Source organism: Populus trichocarpa, chromosome 16, assembly GCF_000002775.5.
Source record: "Populus trichocarpa isolate Nisqually-1 chromosome 16, P.trichocarpa_v4.1, whole genome shotgun sequence".
NCBI classification, from domain to species: Eukaryota; Viridiplantae; Streptophyta; class Magnoliopsida; order Malpighiales; family Salicaceae; genus Populus; species Populus trichocarpa.
The window spans coordinates 13,926,879-13,944,907 of NC_037300.2; the positions used below are offsets into that span (position 1 = coordinate 13,926,879).

General features: G+C 35.2%; 3 protein-coding genes across 3 annotated transcripts; 2 read left to right on the forward strand and 1 right to left on the reverse strand.

Annotated features, from left to right (window-relative positions):
- The first annotated feature begins 476 nt into the window (after positions 1-476).
- On the forward strand, positions 477-3,998 carry LOC7482582 (serine/threonine-protein kinase STY13). Its single transcript, XM_002323031.4, has 6 exons — positions 477-1,152; positions 1,341-1,473; positions 1,569-1,764; positions 2,311-2,435; positions 3,080-3,238; positions 3,467-3,998. Exons 1-6 carry the CDS (start codon positions 992-994, stop codon positions 3,761-3,763), a joined length of 1,071 nt encoding a protein of 356 aa, XP_002323067.1. The 5' UTR covers positions 477-991; the 3' UTR covers positions 3,764-3,998.
- Positions 3,999-6,710: 2,712 nt separating this feature from the next.
- On the forward strand, positions 6,711-11,231 carry LOC7482583 (MACPF domain-containing protein CAD1). The gene is made up of 7 exons (XM_024587209.2): positions 6,711-7,397; positions 8,063-8,301; positions 8,385-8,580; positions 8,683-8,760; positions 9,580-9,763; positions 9,878-10,041; positions 10,357-11,231. The coding sequence occupies exons 1-7, from the start codon at positions 7,128-7,130 to the stop codon at positions 10,987-10,989; spliced, it is 1,764 nt and encodes a 587-aa protein (XP_024442977.1). The 5' UTR covers positions 6,711-7,127; the 3' UTR covers positions 10,990-11,231.
- A 281-nt stretch (positions 11,232-11,512) lies between these two features.
- On the reverse strand, positions 11,513-12,866 carry LOC7482584 (expansin-A8). Its single transcript, XM_002323629.4, has 3 exons — positions 12,597-12,866; positions 12,165-12,477; positions 11,513-12,015 (listed from the first exon to the last, which is right to left on the reverse strand). The coding sequence occupies exons 1-3, from the start codon at positions 12,742-12,744 to the stop codon at positions 11,712-11,714; spliced, it is 765 nt and encodes a 254-aa protein (XP_002323665.1). The 5' UTR covers positions 12,745-12,866; the 3' UTR covers positions 11,513-11,711.
- Positions 12,867-18,029: the final 5,163 nt, after the last annotated feature.

Consider the following 18,029-nt stretch of genomic DNA (forward strand, 5'->3'; position numbering starts at 1 on the left):
AATCACTTTGCTTTTCTTTTCCCCTCGGAAACTTATCGCTAAATGTCTCTTCTATAATGAAAACCGCTTGCTCACGAGATGTTTTTTAAAAAAAGAGATTCTAAATCAAGTTATTTTGTTAGGTGAAGAAAGTTTGACTGCTTTATTAATAGTTAAGATCCAATTAATTAATTAATTAATTATACAAGGATGAAGGGACGGAGGTACTAGATATAAACTTAATAAATAAAACAGGATTAACATAAAAAATCACTAAAAATAAAGAGGCTAAATTATAAATTAATTTTGTAGTTTTAACTTTTATATCAGCACGAGACAAATGTGGAAAAGAAAGAGACTCGACTGGCTGATGCAGCGAGCCAAGCCAAGTTAGGAAGTAAGCCGAGCTGAATAGGCCTGGTTTTGTCACTACGAGTACGTGACTGCGACCATATCTGAGCGGCTGCTGGACCAGCAACGTCCGAATTGCTGCTGTGCTGACCTACCTCAAAGGCGCCTGATTTCTTTGCTCTCCACGTGCTCTCCTCTCAGTGGTTCTTCACATTTCTCTCAAGAATACCTCCCCACTCCCCCTCCTCTCTCGCTGCTTTTTCCCCTCTTTCTCTCCCTCCTCTCTCACCTTCCACTTTCAAAAACTTTAGTAAACAAGCAAACAAACCCTCCTCATCGCCTCGGAAAATCACCATCTCCGTCGGAAAATATCGCCGGAGCTCAACTCTTCTTCGTCACTCCATCTCACGACGCTTCTTCTCTTCTCCTTCTTATTTTTTTTGTGAAAAAGATTTCAAGTTGTTCTTTTACTTCTCTCCGAAGCTAAAAGGAGAGAAAAATTAATTAATTTTAACCCAATCTTGCCGTGTAGAAATACCTGGATGTATAATTTGGTAAAGGTGAAATCAGAAAATATATATATGGAAAAACAGAGAGATATTTTGTTCAAGAAATGAGGAATTCAGGGATAGTTTGACAATTTCGTAAGCTTTTGAGCAACATGAGTTGCGAGAGAAGGAGAGGAGGAGTGGAAATTTACGAGCAGAGAACTTCCGTTGAGGAAAACGGCTCTATTGATCAGAATCTGCTAATTGACCCTAAATTGTTGTTTATCGGAAATAAAATCGGCGAAGGAGCCCATGGTGAAGTTTATAAAGGAAGGTTAGTGTTGCTGATGACAGCTGAAACTTGATTTTTCTTTTTTAATTTTTTATAAAAGATTGTGTAGGTTCCTATTTTATTGAGAAAAAAATATGTTGTAGTTACTGAATAGAGAGTAGTTTCTATTTCTAGTTATTGTTAGTTACGTAGTAGGTGATTGCTGAAAATGTTTGTTTGTGTGTTTCTAGGTACGGTGATCTGATTGTGGCCATTAAGGTTCTTCATCCAGGGACCACGTCGGAGGAAAGAGCTGCGCTTGAGGATCGGTTTGCAAGAGAGGTTAATATGATGTCTCGAGTTAAACATGAGAATCTTGTCAAGGTAAAGTGTGTGATTATGATTAATTTTTGGGTAATGTAATGTAATTTTTATGTATGTATCAGTCAGGACAGTGCTTTTGTTTGTTGATTTTGCAGTTTATTGGGGCTTGTAAGGATCCATTTATGGTGATTGTTACAGAGTTGTTACCAGGGATGTCACTCCGGAAGTACTTGGTTAGTATTCGTCCGAAACAGTTAGACCTCTATGTGGCCATAAATTTTGCTCTTGATGTTGCGCGAGCTATGGATTGTTTGCATGCTAATGGGATTATACACAGAGATCTTAAGCCAGGTATTGTAAGAATATGTTCAAGGATTTACTTTTTAACGTTTATGTTGGTGTCAAAATTTAGAGTTCAAAGTTCATTTATGGTTAGCATTATAATGTGGATACATTTGAATATTACTATGATCAGGCCTTGCACTAGCCTTTTATCAAAAAGAGCATGTATTTGGAATCATGCAACCTTTATTTATCACCTCTATGATTCTGCGATTGGGAAAGTGACATTCTATTAAGGTCTGTGATTTTAAATTTTTGGGATAATGTCATCTTGATTGCTGTTTTTTAGTCTTATGACTTTGTTCTGCGTTTAATTCAATTAGGCCATGGGCACTGCATGATATTTGAGTCCAGTTCCTTTTTAGGTCTTCTAAATTGTTCTGTAATTGACCTTTGCATCTTGAGTCAGGGTTAATGATGCTTGTGACTTTCATGTTGTTTGTGCTGTCAAAAAAGAATGTTGTTTTCCTGGACCACATTGCACCCCTCAAGTAATTTATAATCACTGTCTATCCCTTTCACCAAAATGATTGGAAAGCCTTTTTCCTGATGCAGACAATTTGTTGCTTACGGCAAATCAGAAGTCTGTGAAGCTCGCAGATTTTGGTCTTGCAAGAGAAGAAACTGTGACTGAGATGATGACTGCAGAAACTGGAACATACCGTTGGATGGCTCCTGAGGTTTGTGCCTTCTTGCTAACATAGTTTGATTTTGGTTTACTATCACCTGATATTAGCAGCATAAGAAGCCCCGCAGTGCGTCAATATTCTTCTGTTAAAACAGAGGTGATGGTTACACATCAGTCATGTAACTGCTGGGAAACAACAGAAACCAATATTGATGGTTGGGAACGTGTCTTTTATATCAAGAGTCTTTTCCTCTTCCATTTTTTGCCATTAGTTCATCATTTTGTAGATTTTCATCAAGAGTGACATGCAGAGAAACTACATAGAAGATCTTATTCTGAATTTCACCACCCTTCAACAACGAATGTACTGTATGCTTTAGTGCTATTTTTGATTCATTTTGTTTCATCAATTTTATTTGTTTGTTGCTCCAGATGGATCACATAAACACAGTTTTTGGCATTTGCTTGACAAATAGAAGCATGAGGTTTTCATAAGCAGTGTGGTTCTTTACTCTGTAGTTTTAGTTGATATCTGGTTTTCATAAGCATGAGGTTTACACAGTTTTTAGGTTGCATACATCATATGTTATCAGCATACCGCATTCCGCTTTCCGCTTCAGAATATTATATTGATTTGCTTGTAGGATACAAATCCTTTTCAGTTTTCCATCTGTTTTACTAACAGCTCCTTTGCAGTTGTACAGCACCGTGACACTGCGTCAGGGAGAAAAGAAGCATTACAATAACAAAGTTGATGTCTACAGCTTTGGAATTGTGTTATGGGAGTTGTTGACCAACCGCATGCCATTTGAAGGCATGTCAAATTTGCAAGCTGCCTATGCTGCTGCTTTTAAGGTGAAGAATTGATTGCAAACAAGTCTCTCTGTGTGTGTTATATTAATATTGGATTGCAACTTCAAGGGCAATCCAAATGCAGTCTGCTGTTTTTTCCTTGTGCGCTTCTGATGTGTGCCACTTTAGGACCATCTTTGCAGATGTTATTCTGCATTATTGCTATCAAATCTTCTAACCTGGTATTTATTTGTTTTCGGAGACAACTAACCTGGTTTTTAATGGATACAGCAAGAGAGGCCTGCTCTTCCAGAGGATGTATCCCCTGACCTCGCATTTATCATGCAGTCATGTTGGGTTGAAGACCCCAACTTGAGGCCTAGCTTCAACCAGATCATCCGGATGCTCAATGCATTTCTCTTCACACTCTCACCACCTTCACCCACACCATCCTTACCAGAATCTGACACCAATGAGGCAGCATCATCAAGTAATGGCACCATAACCGAGTTTTCTTCTCGCACAAGAGGAAAGTTTGCTTTCCTTCGCCAACTATTCACAGCTAAAAAGACCAGGAACACTCATTGACTGGCTAAATTTTTCAAAATTTTTCCTTTTGAACCAGCTCACAGAAACTTGTCCTGTCATAGAAGAATTTTATTAACTGCTTAGATGATGGTGATTAGTGTAGGATTGAAACAAATGCTGAACAGAAATGACTTAATGAGGAAACTTGGTCGGAAAATAAAACGACGATTAGACTGTTTAGATGGTCTGTGGATCTTTTTGTAAAGGAAATACATGGGTTTAGCAATTATGTTCATATCGTTTTTTCTTTTTCGAATATGGTTTCCATACTTCAATCTGGCTTCACAGTTTTGGACTTACAGTCGGAGGTGAAACCACTATGGTATTTACAATGCTTCTCTGCAAAGATTAATAGTAGCTAACGAGTTAAATGATCACGGTTCATTATTTACTTGTAGATTTTATGATGGCATGCATTTTACCAAGTTCTTGTGGTACGCCAATGCTTACTGGAGAATAGCTTTGAATTTATAAGATCTTTTTGACTCCGGCAATAGCTGCAGTCACCGATGGTTCATCTGGCCTCTAATTGCAGTTAGTTCCCACAGATGCAATTCGCAGAGAAGGGGGAGGGTGTCTTTTCACTAATCCAGTTGCTAAGAACTATTTTTAGATTAAGCTGGATCGATTCTAGATGGTGGCTTCTTCATTCTTTGCTGCTGGCATGGTAAAACAGACAGGATTTGTGTATGGTGTATGTGATATGGAGCACTGGTTGCCAAGACCTGCAGATTTCCTCAATGCAGGTTGTTAGCATGCTTATGCAAACTGTCTTATAGCTTTTGCCTGCATGATTATTGGTTGAACCATGTTTCTGAAAATTTTGAATTTTTTTTAATTTTAAATTATTATTTTTTTAGATATTTTTAGATCGGATTTGAATATAATATGATTTGAATGTTATCTCCATCTTAGCTATTATAGCCAACCGATTCGTTATAAAACTGAACATGTAGAACACGTCAACCAAATCTCAATTGATCTGAAAATCAAATAAAAAATTATGCTTGTTTTAATGAGAAAACTTGTTTGGCTTATCTATATATATTTATGGTGAAAAAATATTTTTATATATCAATGTAAAAAATAAAATAAATATTATTCTAATATATTTTTTTAAAAAAAAAACACTTTAAAAATCATTAAATTATCATGGCAGAATCTCCTGTACTAGCACTTGTTGACAGGCGTTCCGCATCACACGAAGACCTACTGCTATCCATTATTTGTGTCAATAATGTACATCTTTTCTTTACTGACAAAGTTACTGACGAAACAACTATATAGAGGTTGATTGTGATAGGGAAAACTTATAAAGTCGGGGCTGTCTTTTAGCTGGTGAAGCATCAGCCATGGACCATGTCGCCTGGACTCCCTGACAAATAAATGGACCTGCCATTCCCTACATGGTGCCTTCATCTATTTAGCCTGTAATGCAACTGTGCGCACCCAGAACGAGCACGCTGGCTGGACTGCTGTGCGAGGGCTGGTGCCATTTTTGAGAGGTGGGGAGGATAACGATGAAGGTCAGCAATGCACTCACTGTCCTGTGAAAGGTCACTGTTTCATCATGGTCCAAATAGGAGATGCCATTGCTCTGCTCAAGTGGCCATGACTTGGCTGGCAATATGGAAAGAATCCATCATCTTCTTCCTGTTCTGAACAGATACATGCCCATTCCTTTGCCAGGCAGCTCATGAGTTATTTCAGTAAGGTTTATCTCTTGCGACATCCCCTTTTGTACAGTCCATGATCCATCATCCCCCCCTTCCTTGTGTTTTGTTGGATTCCATGAGATGCAATCAGCTGAATAGTTCTTCGTGATTTTGTGGATATCAAAAGTAAAACCATGTCCCACTGCATTTACTACAGCATTTGACATGTGGATGGCAGCAGGCGAGGGCGGAGAACAAATCCCAACCACCACACAACGAAACGAGCCAAAAGGGTTTGAAATTGAATCACAACAACATCCATCCAATTCATGTAAATATCATTTGATTATTCTTCTTTCTGGTTTCTCGAAAAATCAAGGCTAAGGCTTTCGGATTCCAAACCTTATTTTTAAATTTGTTCTTACCTTTCAAAACACCTAAAAGTCTTTGTAAACTCATTCTTAAACTTTGACTTCAGAACATCTAAAATATTGTAAATTCTTGAGGAAATAATTTCAAAAAAGCAATCTTTTCATGCAATTAGCATAAATATGTGGACGATAGTCCTTAGACATTGATGATGACAATTGCAAAATGCATTGATGGTATGTCTCCTACCCGATCAAATGGTTAAAATCATCATTTAAATCTCTAGACGTGAAATCAACCGTGTAGGATGTGCTAATCGGAATTTTCTTTCTAGGATAATTAAAGTGATAATTGAAAATTCAATAACTTGGAATTCAAGTCTATATCTAATAATCAACGAATCTAAACAAGACGGCATGGATTCTATCACTCTCACGGGGAAGCTATCAAGGCAAAGTCAACAAAAAAAAATTGCGAAAAATCCATTCCACTAATGAGTATGTAATCCTTTCATCATTATTGGATTTGCATCACACATTATTAATTTGGATTTAAATATAAAAATAAAATAAAATCTTCATCAATAACATAATTTAAACAAAATGATTCTCTAAAAAATGCATGAGTTTATAATTTAAACAATTTAGAATCAAGATTTGAAATAGAGTACTGTATAAAAAATAGATAAATTAAAAAAAGGTCGTAAATCATTGTCTTATAATCATTTAAAAGAAATCAAGTGTTTTATTTATAAATTCAGCAAGATAAAATAAAATCAAAATCAATTTAGTAACAAAAAAACTATTTTTATTTTTATTTTTCGTTTTTTCAATTTTCCAATAAGTAATTACCACTTACATGTCAGAATGAAAAGAAGTTTTAGCAGTCAATTTCTTAGGCAAACCAACACGCTAGCTAACATTGAAACCATTTCCGTAAAAATTAAAGACTTGAAGTCAATGCTTTCTTCTCTTACATGGCAGGATAACATAGTAGAAAGTAGAAAAACTAGGAACAAGAAAATAGATTTTTTACCAATACCGAGAGAGAAAAAGAAAGAAAGTTGAGTACTAGCTAGTGGATGCATTCAAGATTAGATTTTTAGTCTGGTTTCTTTGGATTGATTCAAGATCTAGAGGAAGATACCGATCAATGAGATTTCTGTGAAGACTTCATCTTTGTCAATTGAAGCAAGAAATGGAGGAAAAATCTGTTTTTATGAGTTTTTGAGATAGGAGTTTGATCTTTCAGGTTTTTTGGAAAACCCATCAAGGGAATGGAGGAAAAGATAAGTTTTTTAGGGTCTAAATGATTGTCAAAGAATTGGGTATTTAGCTAAAATGGGAGAGAGAGGAAGCGTTAATGCTGCAGCAATGCACACAGCCATGAACGCTGTGCAAGCTCTTGGGAGAGGATTTGATGTGAACTATGATAAAAGGTTGTTGTATTGTAAAGGAGTTGCTGGGTCTAAAGTGGTGGAGATTGATGGTGAACATACTAGAGATCTTTTGTTAGCTGGTGGGATTCTATTGCCTAATGTTTCCAGGGACATCAGGAGCTCTTTGGACCCAATTGGCCGCCAGAGTTCAGGTGTTTGCACCTTTCATGAGGTGGGTTTTTGAATTTTTGTTGTTTTGATTTGAAAGTGATGTTGTTTTCCTGTGTTGTAAGAATCCATGCTTTGAGGACTAGGTTATAGTGGGTGGTATTGATGATAGCTTGAATTGATATTGATCAATTTAGTTGCTTAAGACGCCGATTAGGATTGGATTGGTTTGGTTTTGCCACCAGTACCAAGTGGGTGGAGAATTTAACTTGTCTCTTGCATTACGTCTGCATTTTATTGTCACTGGGTTGTTGCATGTGTCTCAAGCCTAGTTATTTGATACTTTCTTGGATTTTTTTTCTTAATAGTGTTTAATTATTGTGCTTGAGAGGATGGGTCAAGACCCATGCTTGAACTTTTGGATTGTATCTTGCCAGAGGACTTTAATCATCTTTGAGTGTTTGAGTGTGAGCAGTGAATGATGTCCAGAGTTTCAAAATGCAAACTGCAAGTTAACACATTAGCTCTGTTGCTCGACTAGGATTTTTTGTTTTTAATCTTAAAATTGATTGAGATGAAATAGCACTAGCCAAAATTCCTTGGTGTTAAGAACTGACTGCTAAACTAGCATTTTCTATATTTTCCCTTCTTGAAATACTGATACAAGCTGTTTTAATGAACGAGATTGCTGTAGTTGCTCTAATGCACTTCTCACAACAAATAATGCAGATGGTGGAGTACTTTAATCAAAAGGCTAATCTATCAGGAGGTCTTCCTCTTGGTAGCTTCAATTCTGCATTTAGTTTTACCGGTTCAAAACATATTGATGCTGCAGCTACGAAGACCCTCTCGATGGATGGATATTATATCCCACTTGCCAAGGTCCAACTTAAGAGATCCCCCTTAGTGCTGCATGAAAATGTTATAAGGGCCGTGCCAACTTTCTGGGATCCTCCATCCTTGGCAAGGTGTGAATTTTTAATTCTCTGAAGGAATATATTGGCATCAAAGCTTTAAATTGTCCATAACAACTGCATCCTTTTTTTGACAGCTTCATTGAAAATTTTGGGACGCATGTTATCACTTCTGTAACTATTGGTGGTAAGGATGTGATATATGTTAAACAACACCAGTCATCGCCTTTGTCAACCATGGAGATTAAACACTACGTGCAGGATATTGGAAATCAGAGGTTCTCTGACACAGAGGGCCATATGAGCTCAGGTCCAATGAAACTCAAGGATAAGGCTAGTCCCATGATTTCTCCTTATTTCTTTGTCCACCTTCGTTAACATGCCCTTACTTCTTGATCACCTGTGACTTATACCAGATTATTCTTGATTTAGCAGGGTGGTGATTCAGGTATATTTAACAGCCAAGGGATATACCCTCAGCCAACTAGTGCGCCGTATCTTACTGGGAAAGAAGTATGTAGAAGCCAATCTTTCTCTTTTCTTTTCCTTTTCTTTTCTTAGAATTGCCCTTTTATCTCACTGAAATTTTGATGTTAAATGTTCTCTTTGTTGAACTGTTTTATGATGCCTTTTGTTGTCATTTTAATGAATTCAAGATTTCTTTATATGACGATGCAAAGTATCTACATCCAAACATAATTTCCCTGAACATGTTAACCAAATGCAACAACTGAGCATTCGAGGTTTTACTCCATCTGTTGGTCTTGTAGTTCCCAGTCCAGTTCCTTCTTTAAATTTGCTCTGTGTATTGTAACTATGTTTTCTATTATTGATTAGTTGAAATTGGAATAAATTTCATGTTGTTATCATTTTTCTTTGAAAAGTTTTGCTTGCCAATATGTCTTGTATTTTCCATATTTGTTCCTTGTTTGGATTTTGCCTTTTCATAGCAATCCCATTGCAACGATGTTTTCCTGTACGAATCAGTTGGATCTGGAATGAATTAACAATGGGTTTTGATGTTTTTGTCAAAAACGTTTTCTTGCTATTGTTGTCATGATTTTATCAGGAAAAAAAGGATCACTCGTATTCTATCTCAGTTTATTGCATTTAAGAAGTTGCCACGGGTGGCTAACTCTTGTATTTGCATGAATGCAGTCTGCATTCTCTTTTTGTCAATAGATTATTTACATACAGTTAAATAATGTGTAAGGCTTATGTTCTAGAACTTTACATACAGTTAAATAATGTGTAAGGCTTATGTTCTAGAACTTGCTCCGATAAATTTATCGGCAGGTCTAAAAATTTGTTCTGTTATTCTTCTATATGCAGGATGTTACTGTCATTTTCCGCAGGAGGGGAGGAGATGATCTGGAGCAAAATCATATCCGATGGGCAAGAACTGTAGAGTCATCTCCAGATGTCATTGAGATGACTTTTGTTCCTATCGCAGATCTCCTTGTTGGGGTGCCTGGAAAGGAGCATCTGAGTCGTGCAATTGCTCTATATCTTGAATGTAAGACAAGTAGATGACTGTCTAGTTAGAATCCTTTCCCTCCTATGTGCTCTTTTTCTAGTAGGTAGTGCTACTCTTAACTGTGAAACTTATTTTTTTAACAATTGTGCCCAGACAAACCTCAGATTGAAGAGCTGAGATATTTTTTGGAGTTCCAGATTCCTCGAATTTGGGCTCCTGTACAGGACAATATTCCAGGTCACCAAAGAAAGGAACCTGTTTGCCCTTCTTTGCAGTTCAGCATGATGGGGCAAAAGCTTTATGTGAGTCAGGAGCAGGTATACATTCTTACCTTACTGTACTTTTTGTCCCAAGTGAAAGATGGCTCAACTATTAACATTTTTTTGGGGGAAACAGGATTAAAGAGTTTAATGCCTGGTGTTGTATCTCATAAAATATATGTAGCAACTGAGATTTGTAGAGAGTGTTCTACCACCAAACAACTTATTACTGTTAATTGGATTCTCTGTAAAGCAGTCATGATTCTTCAGTTGTAACTATCTAATTGAACCAAAAGACAATTTGACTAGCTAATGCAAAGGGTTAACCTTGACAAAACTTGGTTTTTTATTTTTGCTTAAAATTGGCTGCAGATATCAGTAGGGCGCAAGCCCGTCACAGGTTTGCGATTATGTTTGGAAGGAGCCAAGCAGAATCGCCTGCGTATCCATCTTCAACACTTGGCATCTCTTCCGAAAATCCTTTTGCCATACTGGGACACCCATGTTGCAATTGGTGCTCCCAAGTGGCTGGGACCTGAGGAGCAGGATAGTCGATGGTTTGAACCAGTGAAATGGAAGAATTTCTCTCATGTGAGCTCTGCTCCAGTTGAGAACCCTGAAACCTTTATTGGTGACCAATCTTGTGTCTACATTGTCACTGGGGCTCAGCTTGGAGTGTGGGATTTCGGTTCAAGAAATGTCTTATACATGAAACTTTTGTATTCTAGGCTACCGGGCTGCACGATACGAAGATCCTTGTGGGACCACATGCCAAATGATAAGTCAAAGAAAGTCCCCGCTGTAAATAATACTAACTCTGGTGACTCAAGTTCAGCCTCAAGAGAAAATGTTGCAGGGAACAAGCTGGCAAAGTTTGTTGATATGTCTGAGATGAGCAAAGGGCCACAAGATCCCCCAGGACATTGGCTAGTTACAGGCGGAAAGCTTGGTGTAGAGAAAGGCAGAATAGTTTTGAGAGTGAAATACTCCTTGCTGAATTATTGAGCTTAGAATTACGGTGTATATGCTGATGCACTATAGAGGCGGTGTTTTTTCATGCAGAAGAACTAGTGTTCATCAAGTGTGTAAACTCCTGAAACATGATGAGCTGAGTTGAATGGTTTTTGGTTAGGGTTTCTTCCCAATGTCAAAGGTCAAGTCTGTTTTCTCGTTAAGCTGTGAATTTTGTAGAGATGCTAAGTTCTCATTTATAAATGATATGAAGAGATGTAGGAGTGGCTTCTTAATGTGATTGTTCATATGCCTGCAGTATAATAGTACTCCGAATTCTTTTGCTTGCCGAGTCTTCTATCTTTTAATCTTCTGAACCAGTGTGCTGGGTTGCCCCTGTGATTCATCATGATGCCTGCAATATTTAAAGGTCTGTTTGGCATCGCCGTGTTTAGGAGTGAAACACTCTTTTAACTAGAGGAGGCATGCATCTTTCATATTTTCCAGAGATAACGTTAGTTTTTTCAAAAGCAATTTCTTTATCAAACACTTCTGTTTTTAAACTAGACAAAAAATATTTAGGGTAGAAAAGGTGCTCTTATTCCATCCCATGCCATTTGTTGCTGACAAAGTTGGGAACTAAACAAACATACTAGCACTTGAAAGCCTCGGTGCCTTGGGCGGCTACCTCAGCATAACCGGCCACACACACATATATATAACTACAGATTTTTTCCAACTTGAAACAAATCTCCAGGGACATTAATTTAGCTTTACTAGAGTTGCCCTCCCGCAAAAGTTTGTCCAAATTGCCAATTTGCAGGCACAACATTGTACCAGGTAACTGTCTTGCCATCGCTGGTTGTGACTCTGAAGGAGAGTCTTTGGCCATTGAGATATGAGTTGCTCTGCCAATTTTGGCCCCAATTTCTTGACATGGTTTGCCAACCAGTCCTAGATCCTTTGATAGACACAGCATGAACATCCCCTGCACCTGCAACATTGGTTATCAAGACCAAGTTGAAGTAAGAATGACCATTAATGGTGAACCTTATGCCTCCTTTCTTCACACATGGGACCCTGTAAAAAAACACAAACAAACTAAAATGATGCTGTTCCAGCTAGTCAAGCATTAAGTAATTACAGTAGTAGAGCTTCTGGGTGGTCTAGACTAAGGTACAGTCATGGCTGATACCATGACCATGTCACCAAGGACGTTTTGAAATTACCTTCTGAAGAGTACAGGAACAATTCCAGCTCGATATTGTGCAATTTGCAAGAAAGCAGGCTGTGCCAAATCAAAATGTTTGAGAGGGGGATTGCACCAGCCACCATTGTCATTAGACAACGCATAATTAGGAGGGCAAAAGTTGGTGGCTGTCACAGTAATGGTACCGGAATGGCACCATTTAGGATCATTGTTGCAGCGTATCTGGAAGCATGCACCACAGCTCAAGCCATTATTGAAAAGGGCAGTGCTTAGAGCTGCAGTGCTTGTCCCGTACCCTTGGCTATACAGGTTTCCATATCCACAAGCACCCCCTGCAACCATCGCCACATCTTGTAAGAAACACTAGACCTAAAGCATTCAAGACTTTATACTTGTCATACACGTACAACTGAAATTACACGATAACAACACTCTATTGTTTTTAGCTTACCCATTGTGCCAGACGCGTCGCTACCGCCGTAGAATGTGGCATGACCAACCTGCCATCCACCATAATCTCCATAAATGCCATGGAGAAGAAAGCTCAATACAAGATACAGCTGAACAAATACAAAATCTTGCATTGCTTTAATTGCCATTACGTTCTTGTGTCGTTACTAAGAAACAAGTAGTAGAAGATATCGGGGTAGCTGGCCTGATCAGAGCAAAAGGCTTGAGTGTTAGTAGGAGAAATCGTGTTGGTTGGCTATTTATACCAGAGGGGATTTAGCTAGTGACCCAATTAGCAGCCCAGAGAGTAGACTTCGTTTATTATTACAACCTGCAAGTTAGAGGCAATCACGTTAGAACTATAATTAGAACCGACCTACCTGCCAAAGATGCTGGGACATTTAGCATACACACATGCCTTTGAATTCAACAATTTTTGTCCTCTTCTCCAATAACGTACATGGCCCTTCGGCTCATCTCATGCATTCTCTTAATTATCCTCACATTTAGCTCATTGTTAGCCCCACATGAATATGTTGTTTAATTATTTTTTTATGTTACGGTTTCAAGTATTTTTTCTATTAATTTATATACCAATCAATCAAATCAAGATTAAGCCTCTCTTTTTTTCCCAAATAGTTTTAAGACTGCATCTTTACTTCTGCCTGCAAATATATTTAAGAAAATAAATTCTGTTTTGTTCCAAAATTTAAACTTAAAAAACTAGAATTCAAGAGAGAATATATATATCACCTAGGATTAATTATAATGTTTAATTATCTTGATATTTATTATTTATTATATTTGCATTGTATTTGCTACTGCATTTCAAAGTATTTTTAAAACTATTTTACATCTGAAAAAACATCAAAAAACTATTTTAATTAAAAATTATTTTATATAAACATCATGCATCATACTAACATACAAACACACCATCTAACTTTCTAAAATGAATAGTACGGATGTGTCAACTACAACGTGTGCACCATCTCAAATGTCAACCTTCTAAGTACAGTTTTTGGCATTTCGATTTCTTCTTCTTCTTCTTCTTTTATTATTATTTTTTTTATTTTTATAGTGGCTGTGGTTGTCATCTCTGCATGCAGATCAAATGAATTGTGAGTTTGTCTGTAAGTCTCTTTTAGATGAAGTTCATTCGATCTTTGATGAATTCCATGGGACTGTCGTCAAATGGCAAAGCCTTTCTGGGGGATGCATGTTACTTACACACATCATCCCTTCTCTCATAACAAATTTCAGAATATTAACAATGGCTGCCTTGTTGAAAGTTTCTTTGTTAAAGAAACACAGAATTAACCCCCAAGGATTAGTAAGAATTTGGATTTCAATCCTATAAATAAAAACTTAATCTTTACTGACCATGATATATAGAGTTCCGTTTAAAAAAAAACTGTTAAAAAATAATATAAATCATATCTTGAAATTTTACCTAACAATTAAAGTTTTTGGGTTAAATTGGTTTTTTAACATGATATCAGAGCTTGGTTGACTAAGCGGTCACGAGTTCGAATCTCAACATCTTTATTTATTTAATAAAAATTAAAAATAAAATAATATGAGTCTGTGTAAATTTTAAATTCGAAGAACTTTTACTTAAAAAAATATTAAATAATAATACAGATTATATTTTAAAACCTCACATTGAATTAATTATTTAATAAAAACAAGATTCATCGTACCACAAGGATGAGAAAAAAACCAATAAATACCACAACGTTTGTCATATAAAAGAAACTTAAAATTATTGTTTAAAGTTTATTAAGAACGCCCCTCACTTGACCGGGATTAGTAATGGAATTTTTTTTAATCTTTTTGTTTTTTTTTTTAATATGCAAAATCATTGAATTCAAAATTAATCCATTAAAAAAAGAGAGTTTGAGTTGTAACAATTTAATGTAGATGCGAAGAGATTTCCTTAAATATGTCCACGTATATTACCTATAGTGTAGGATAACATGCATGCTTTCTTTTTTGCACCAAGAAAAAAAATCAAAGAACAACTCATTGACAACCAAGGGAAGGTTAGATTGTGAGCAAAAGGCAACCAAATGATCCTGACGCAGTCATGATAGATCAGGTTTAGTAGAGTCACGGGGACGGCGGCCTGAATCAACCTAAGACAAGTGTATCCAGTCCAGAAGAAGAAGAAGAAGAAGAAGAAGAAGAGAAGATCAGGTTGACACGTCAACTAGTTGTTGGAGGGCTGGCCACGTGCGATCAATCTGGTTGACATGTCAACTGGTTGTTGGGATTAGGTTGACATGCTGGCCGATTGAATAAGTGACATGTCAATGCTGGGCTGTATTAATTAGATTTTGTATTAAATAATTGAAGTTTTTTTTTTTTTTTAAATATCACAATGATATATTTTTTTTATAAAATAGCATAATTACTTCGTCAAGTTATGCATGACCTTTAAATTTATAAAAAATAATTTAAAAAACAAGCGCAATTTTTATGAAAAATCAAATGTTGTGCATGTAATATTTACATAATTTTAATATATTTTTAAATATATTAACCTGACTCGTGATCTAGACTTTGTACTTGATCAAACCCGGATAAGGTTTAATGATTATGATTTGAAATATTACAGTATCAATTTTTTTGTCTTCTAGCTTAAATTTCATAAAATATAAAGAGGAGTTAGCTAGATAAAAAAAATCTTGGATTAATCTTATGATTTGGTCTTCTTAGTTAAAACCTGGTGATTTTTTAAAAAATATATATATTTTAAATAAATATTATTTTAAATAAAATAATCTGACTCATGATCTAGACTTTGCACTCGGTCAAACTCGGGTAAGATTTAATAATTATAATTTAAAATAGTACAATGTCAATTTTTTTTCTCTTCTTTATGTTTTTTGATTTTAATCTACAAATATATTCACATGTGAAGGGAAGGGCTCGAGCTTAAACATGAATACATATGATCTACTAGAAACCTTGTTGAGAAAGATACTGCCTCGTCAAAAGTTTGAAGAACAATCTAAATTAATTTGGTCCTAAAAACTACTTGAATGTTTTTTTTTTAAAAAAAATAGAAAAACAAGCAGACTCATTTGAATGAGTCCTTTTGGGATCTAAACTACAAGTACATGTGAAAAAAGGGTACAAATTTAAGACGATTCTCTAGAAAACCTTTCGAGAACGATAATATCTAGTCAAAAGTTTGAATGACAATCTACTAATTGATATGGTCCCAAAACCCACTAACACCTCTACTTTAATCATTTATCTATCTAGTGAGGGAAAAGAAGAGAGGTCAATTAACCACAACTTTGCAAGTAAAGTTCCACACACTACCAGACCAAACACAAGTCTCTCTCTCTCACACACACACACAAATACATTGCATTGACAATAATAAAACATCATCTTAAAATAATTAAAAACAAGTTAATAATTCATAGTTCATAAAATATGCTAGAAAACAAGTCATCAATACACTCTTCTACTTCACATTCAATTCCATAAACATTATCTTACTCTCATATCAAATTATGACGGTCACATTATACTCGTACCTAGGTTATTAATAAACTATTCCTGAATAACTATTGTAACCCATTAGTAATGATCATTGTCAATTACTATAACCCATTGGCGAGCCATTAGAACTAGTTCTACGATCGACAACCCCACTTGCCAGAGGTTATTATTTCATTTGTGAGCCATTATGCAACCATTTGAATATAGCAAATTATTAATCTTTTTTTAAAGATGTAATGTATATAGTAGAGGAAAGATATATAATTAAAAAATATATTTATTATGTTTAAAAATAATAGAGTATGTGAAGATTTACTTACCTCCCTTACTTAAATAATCAAAGTCCAAAATCTTAGCTCAAACAAACTATTCAAAAGCATATAACTCGTTAAAGTCTTTAAAACATCAATTACAATAATTTGTTAATTGTACACTACCTAATAAACTAACCATAACTCCTAAAAAATTCAAATTTCACTCTGCTTTTTCGATTGTAAACTAGCTTTAATTATCTTTTCACTTATATATGATTCACCTAGTAATTATTTTTTCATAATTTATAAAAAAAAAGCCCTCAAATTATTCTTGGGCACTGTTGTTAGATAACATACGTATCATTATTATTTTCACCATAACTATCTCTACAAAAATTATATTAATGCACCGTTTATGGTATAAGAAACTAGAAATAATAAGTTTTTTTTCTAAATATAAAATTTGGGTAAAAAACTATATCAATTCAATATATTTTCGGGTAAGCTTTTGACAAACACTTAAACTTGCAACATCTCACTTTTATATCTAATTGTTAACATAACACTTTCATACTATTAAATAGTCATTAAACACTCTTAATCCATATTACAATATCATAGAATGTATCATATTCATTATAATCATTCATACAAATAACATTTAAGTTCCTTAATTTTATGCACCTTTTTTTATAGAAAAAAACTTTAATCAATCCAAAACCTTTATAAATAAAAAAGATTCATATTTCTTACGTTGAAATGAAGTAAAATAAAATGGAAATTCAATCCTTCAAGGTAAATTCACTTCACTCCTTTTCTCTGCACCTATAAAAGAATAATTGCCTCTCATGATTTTTTTCTCTCTAAACCATCGTGAAGTTTGTAAAACTAGTGTTAATAAACTTTATGGTTCCATCTTTTCTTTTATATAGATATAGGACTATATGGACCTATTTTGTTTTTCTACTTAGCCCTAAATAAAATTATATATAAATTTGGTCTTTATAATACTCTAGCCTAAAATATTTAGGTTGTGATATTACATTCTCCTCTTCTATAAACATTTCATCCTCGAAACTTGACACACCTTTATTCTCAAATAGATAAGGACACTTTGCTCATATATCTTCCTTCTTTTTTTTTCCTAATTGCATTTTTTATGAATGATTAGTTCATTGCACCTTCACAAATGAAATAATATGGTGCCTTAATACTAGGTCCATTCGGTTTATAATCTGAATGGATAACTTTTTTTAAATTAGATGCAATGGGTTGTACTTCACCATATGACTTAGATCAGGAACATAATTCCTCTATAAAGATACATAGAACACAGTTATGCATATTGTATAACTTTGATGATAAGAAAATTATATAAATATAGTGCTTAAAATTATATAACTTTGATAGGTCATAACTATACTCATAAAATGATATGCACTATAAATTTACACTACGCAATCCAATATAGTCATATCATTGTTACCTAATCTATCATAGTCTACACATGTTCCTAGAACTTTGCCTTAACTTTAGTAACAAGTTTAAACTTTAATAACTAGCCTAAAATTTAATAACCTTTGGTTTAATGACTAATCCAAATGGTACTAACCATTGCTTTGATATCACTATGTCACGCCTTCAAAATTGAGCATAGATAT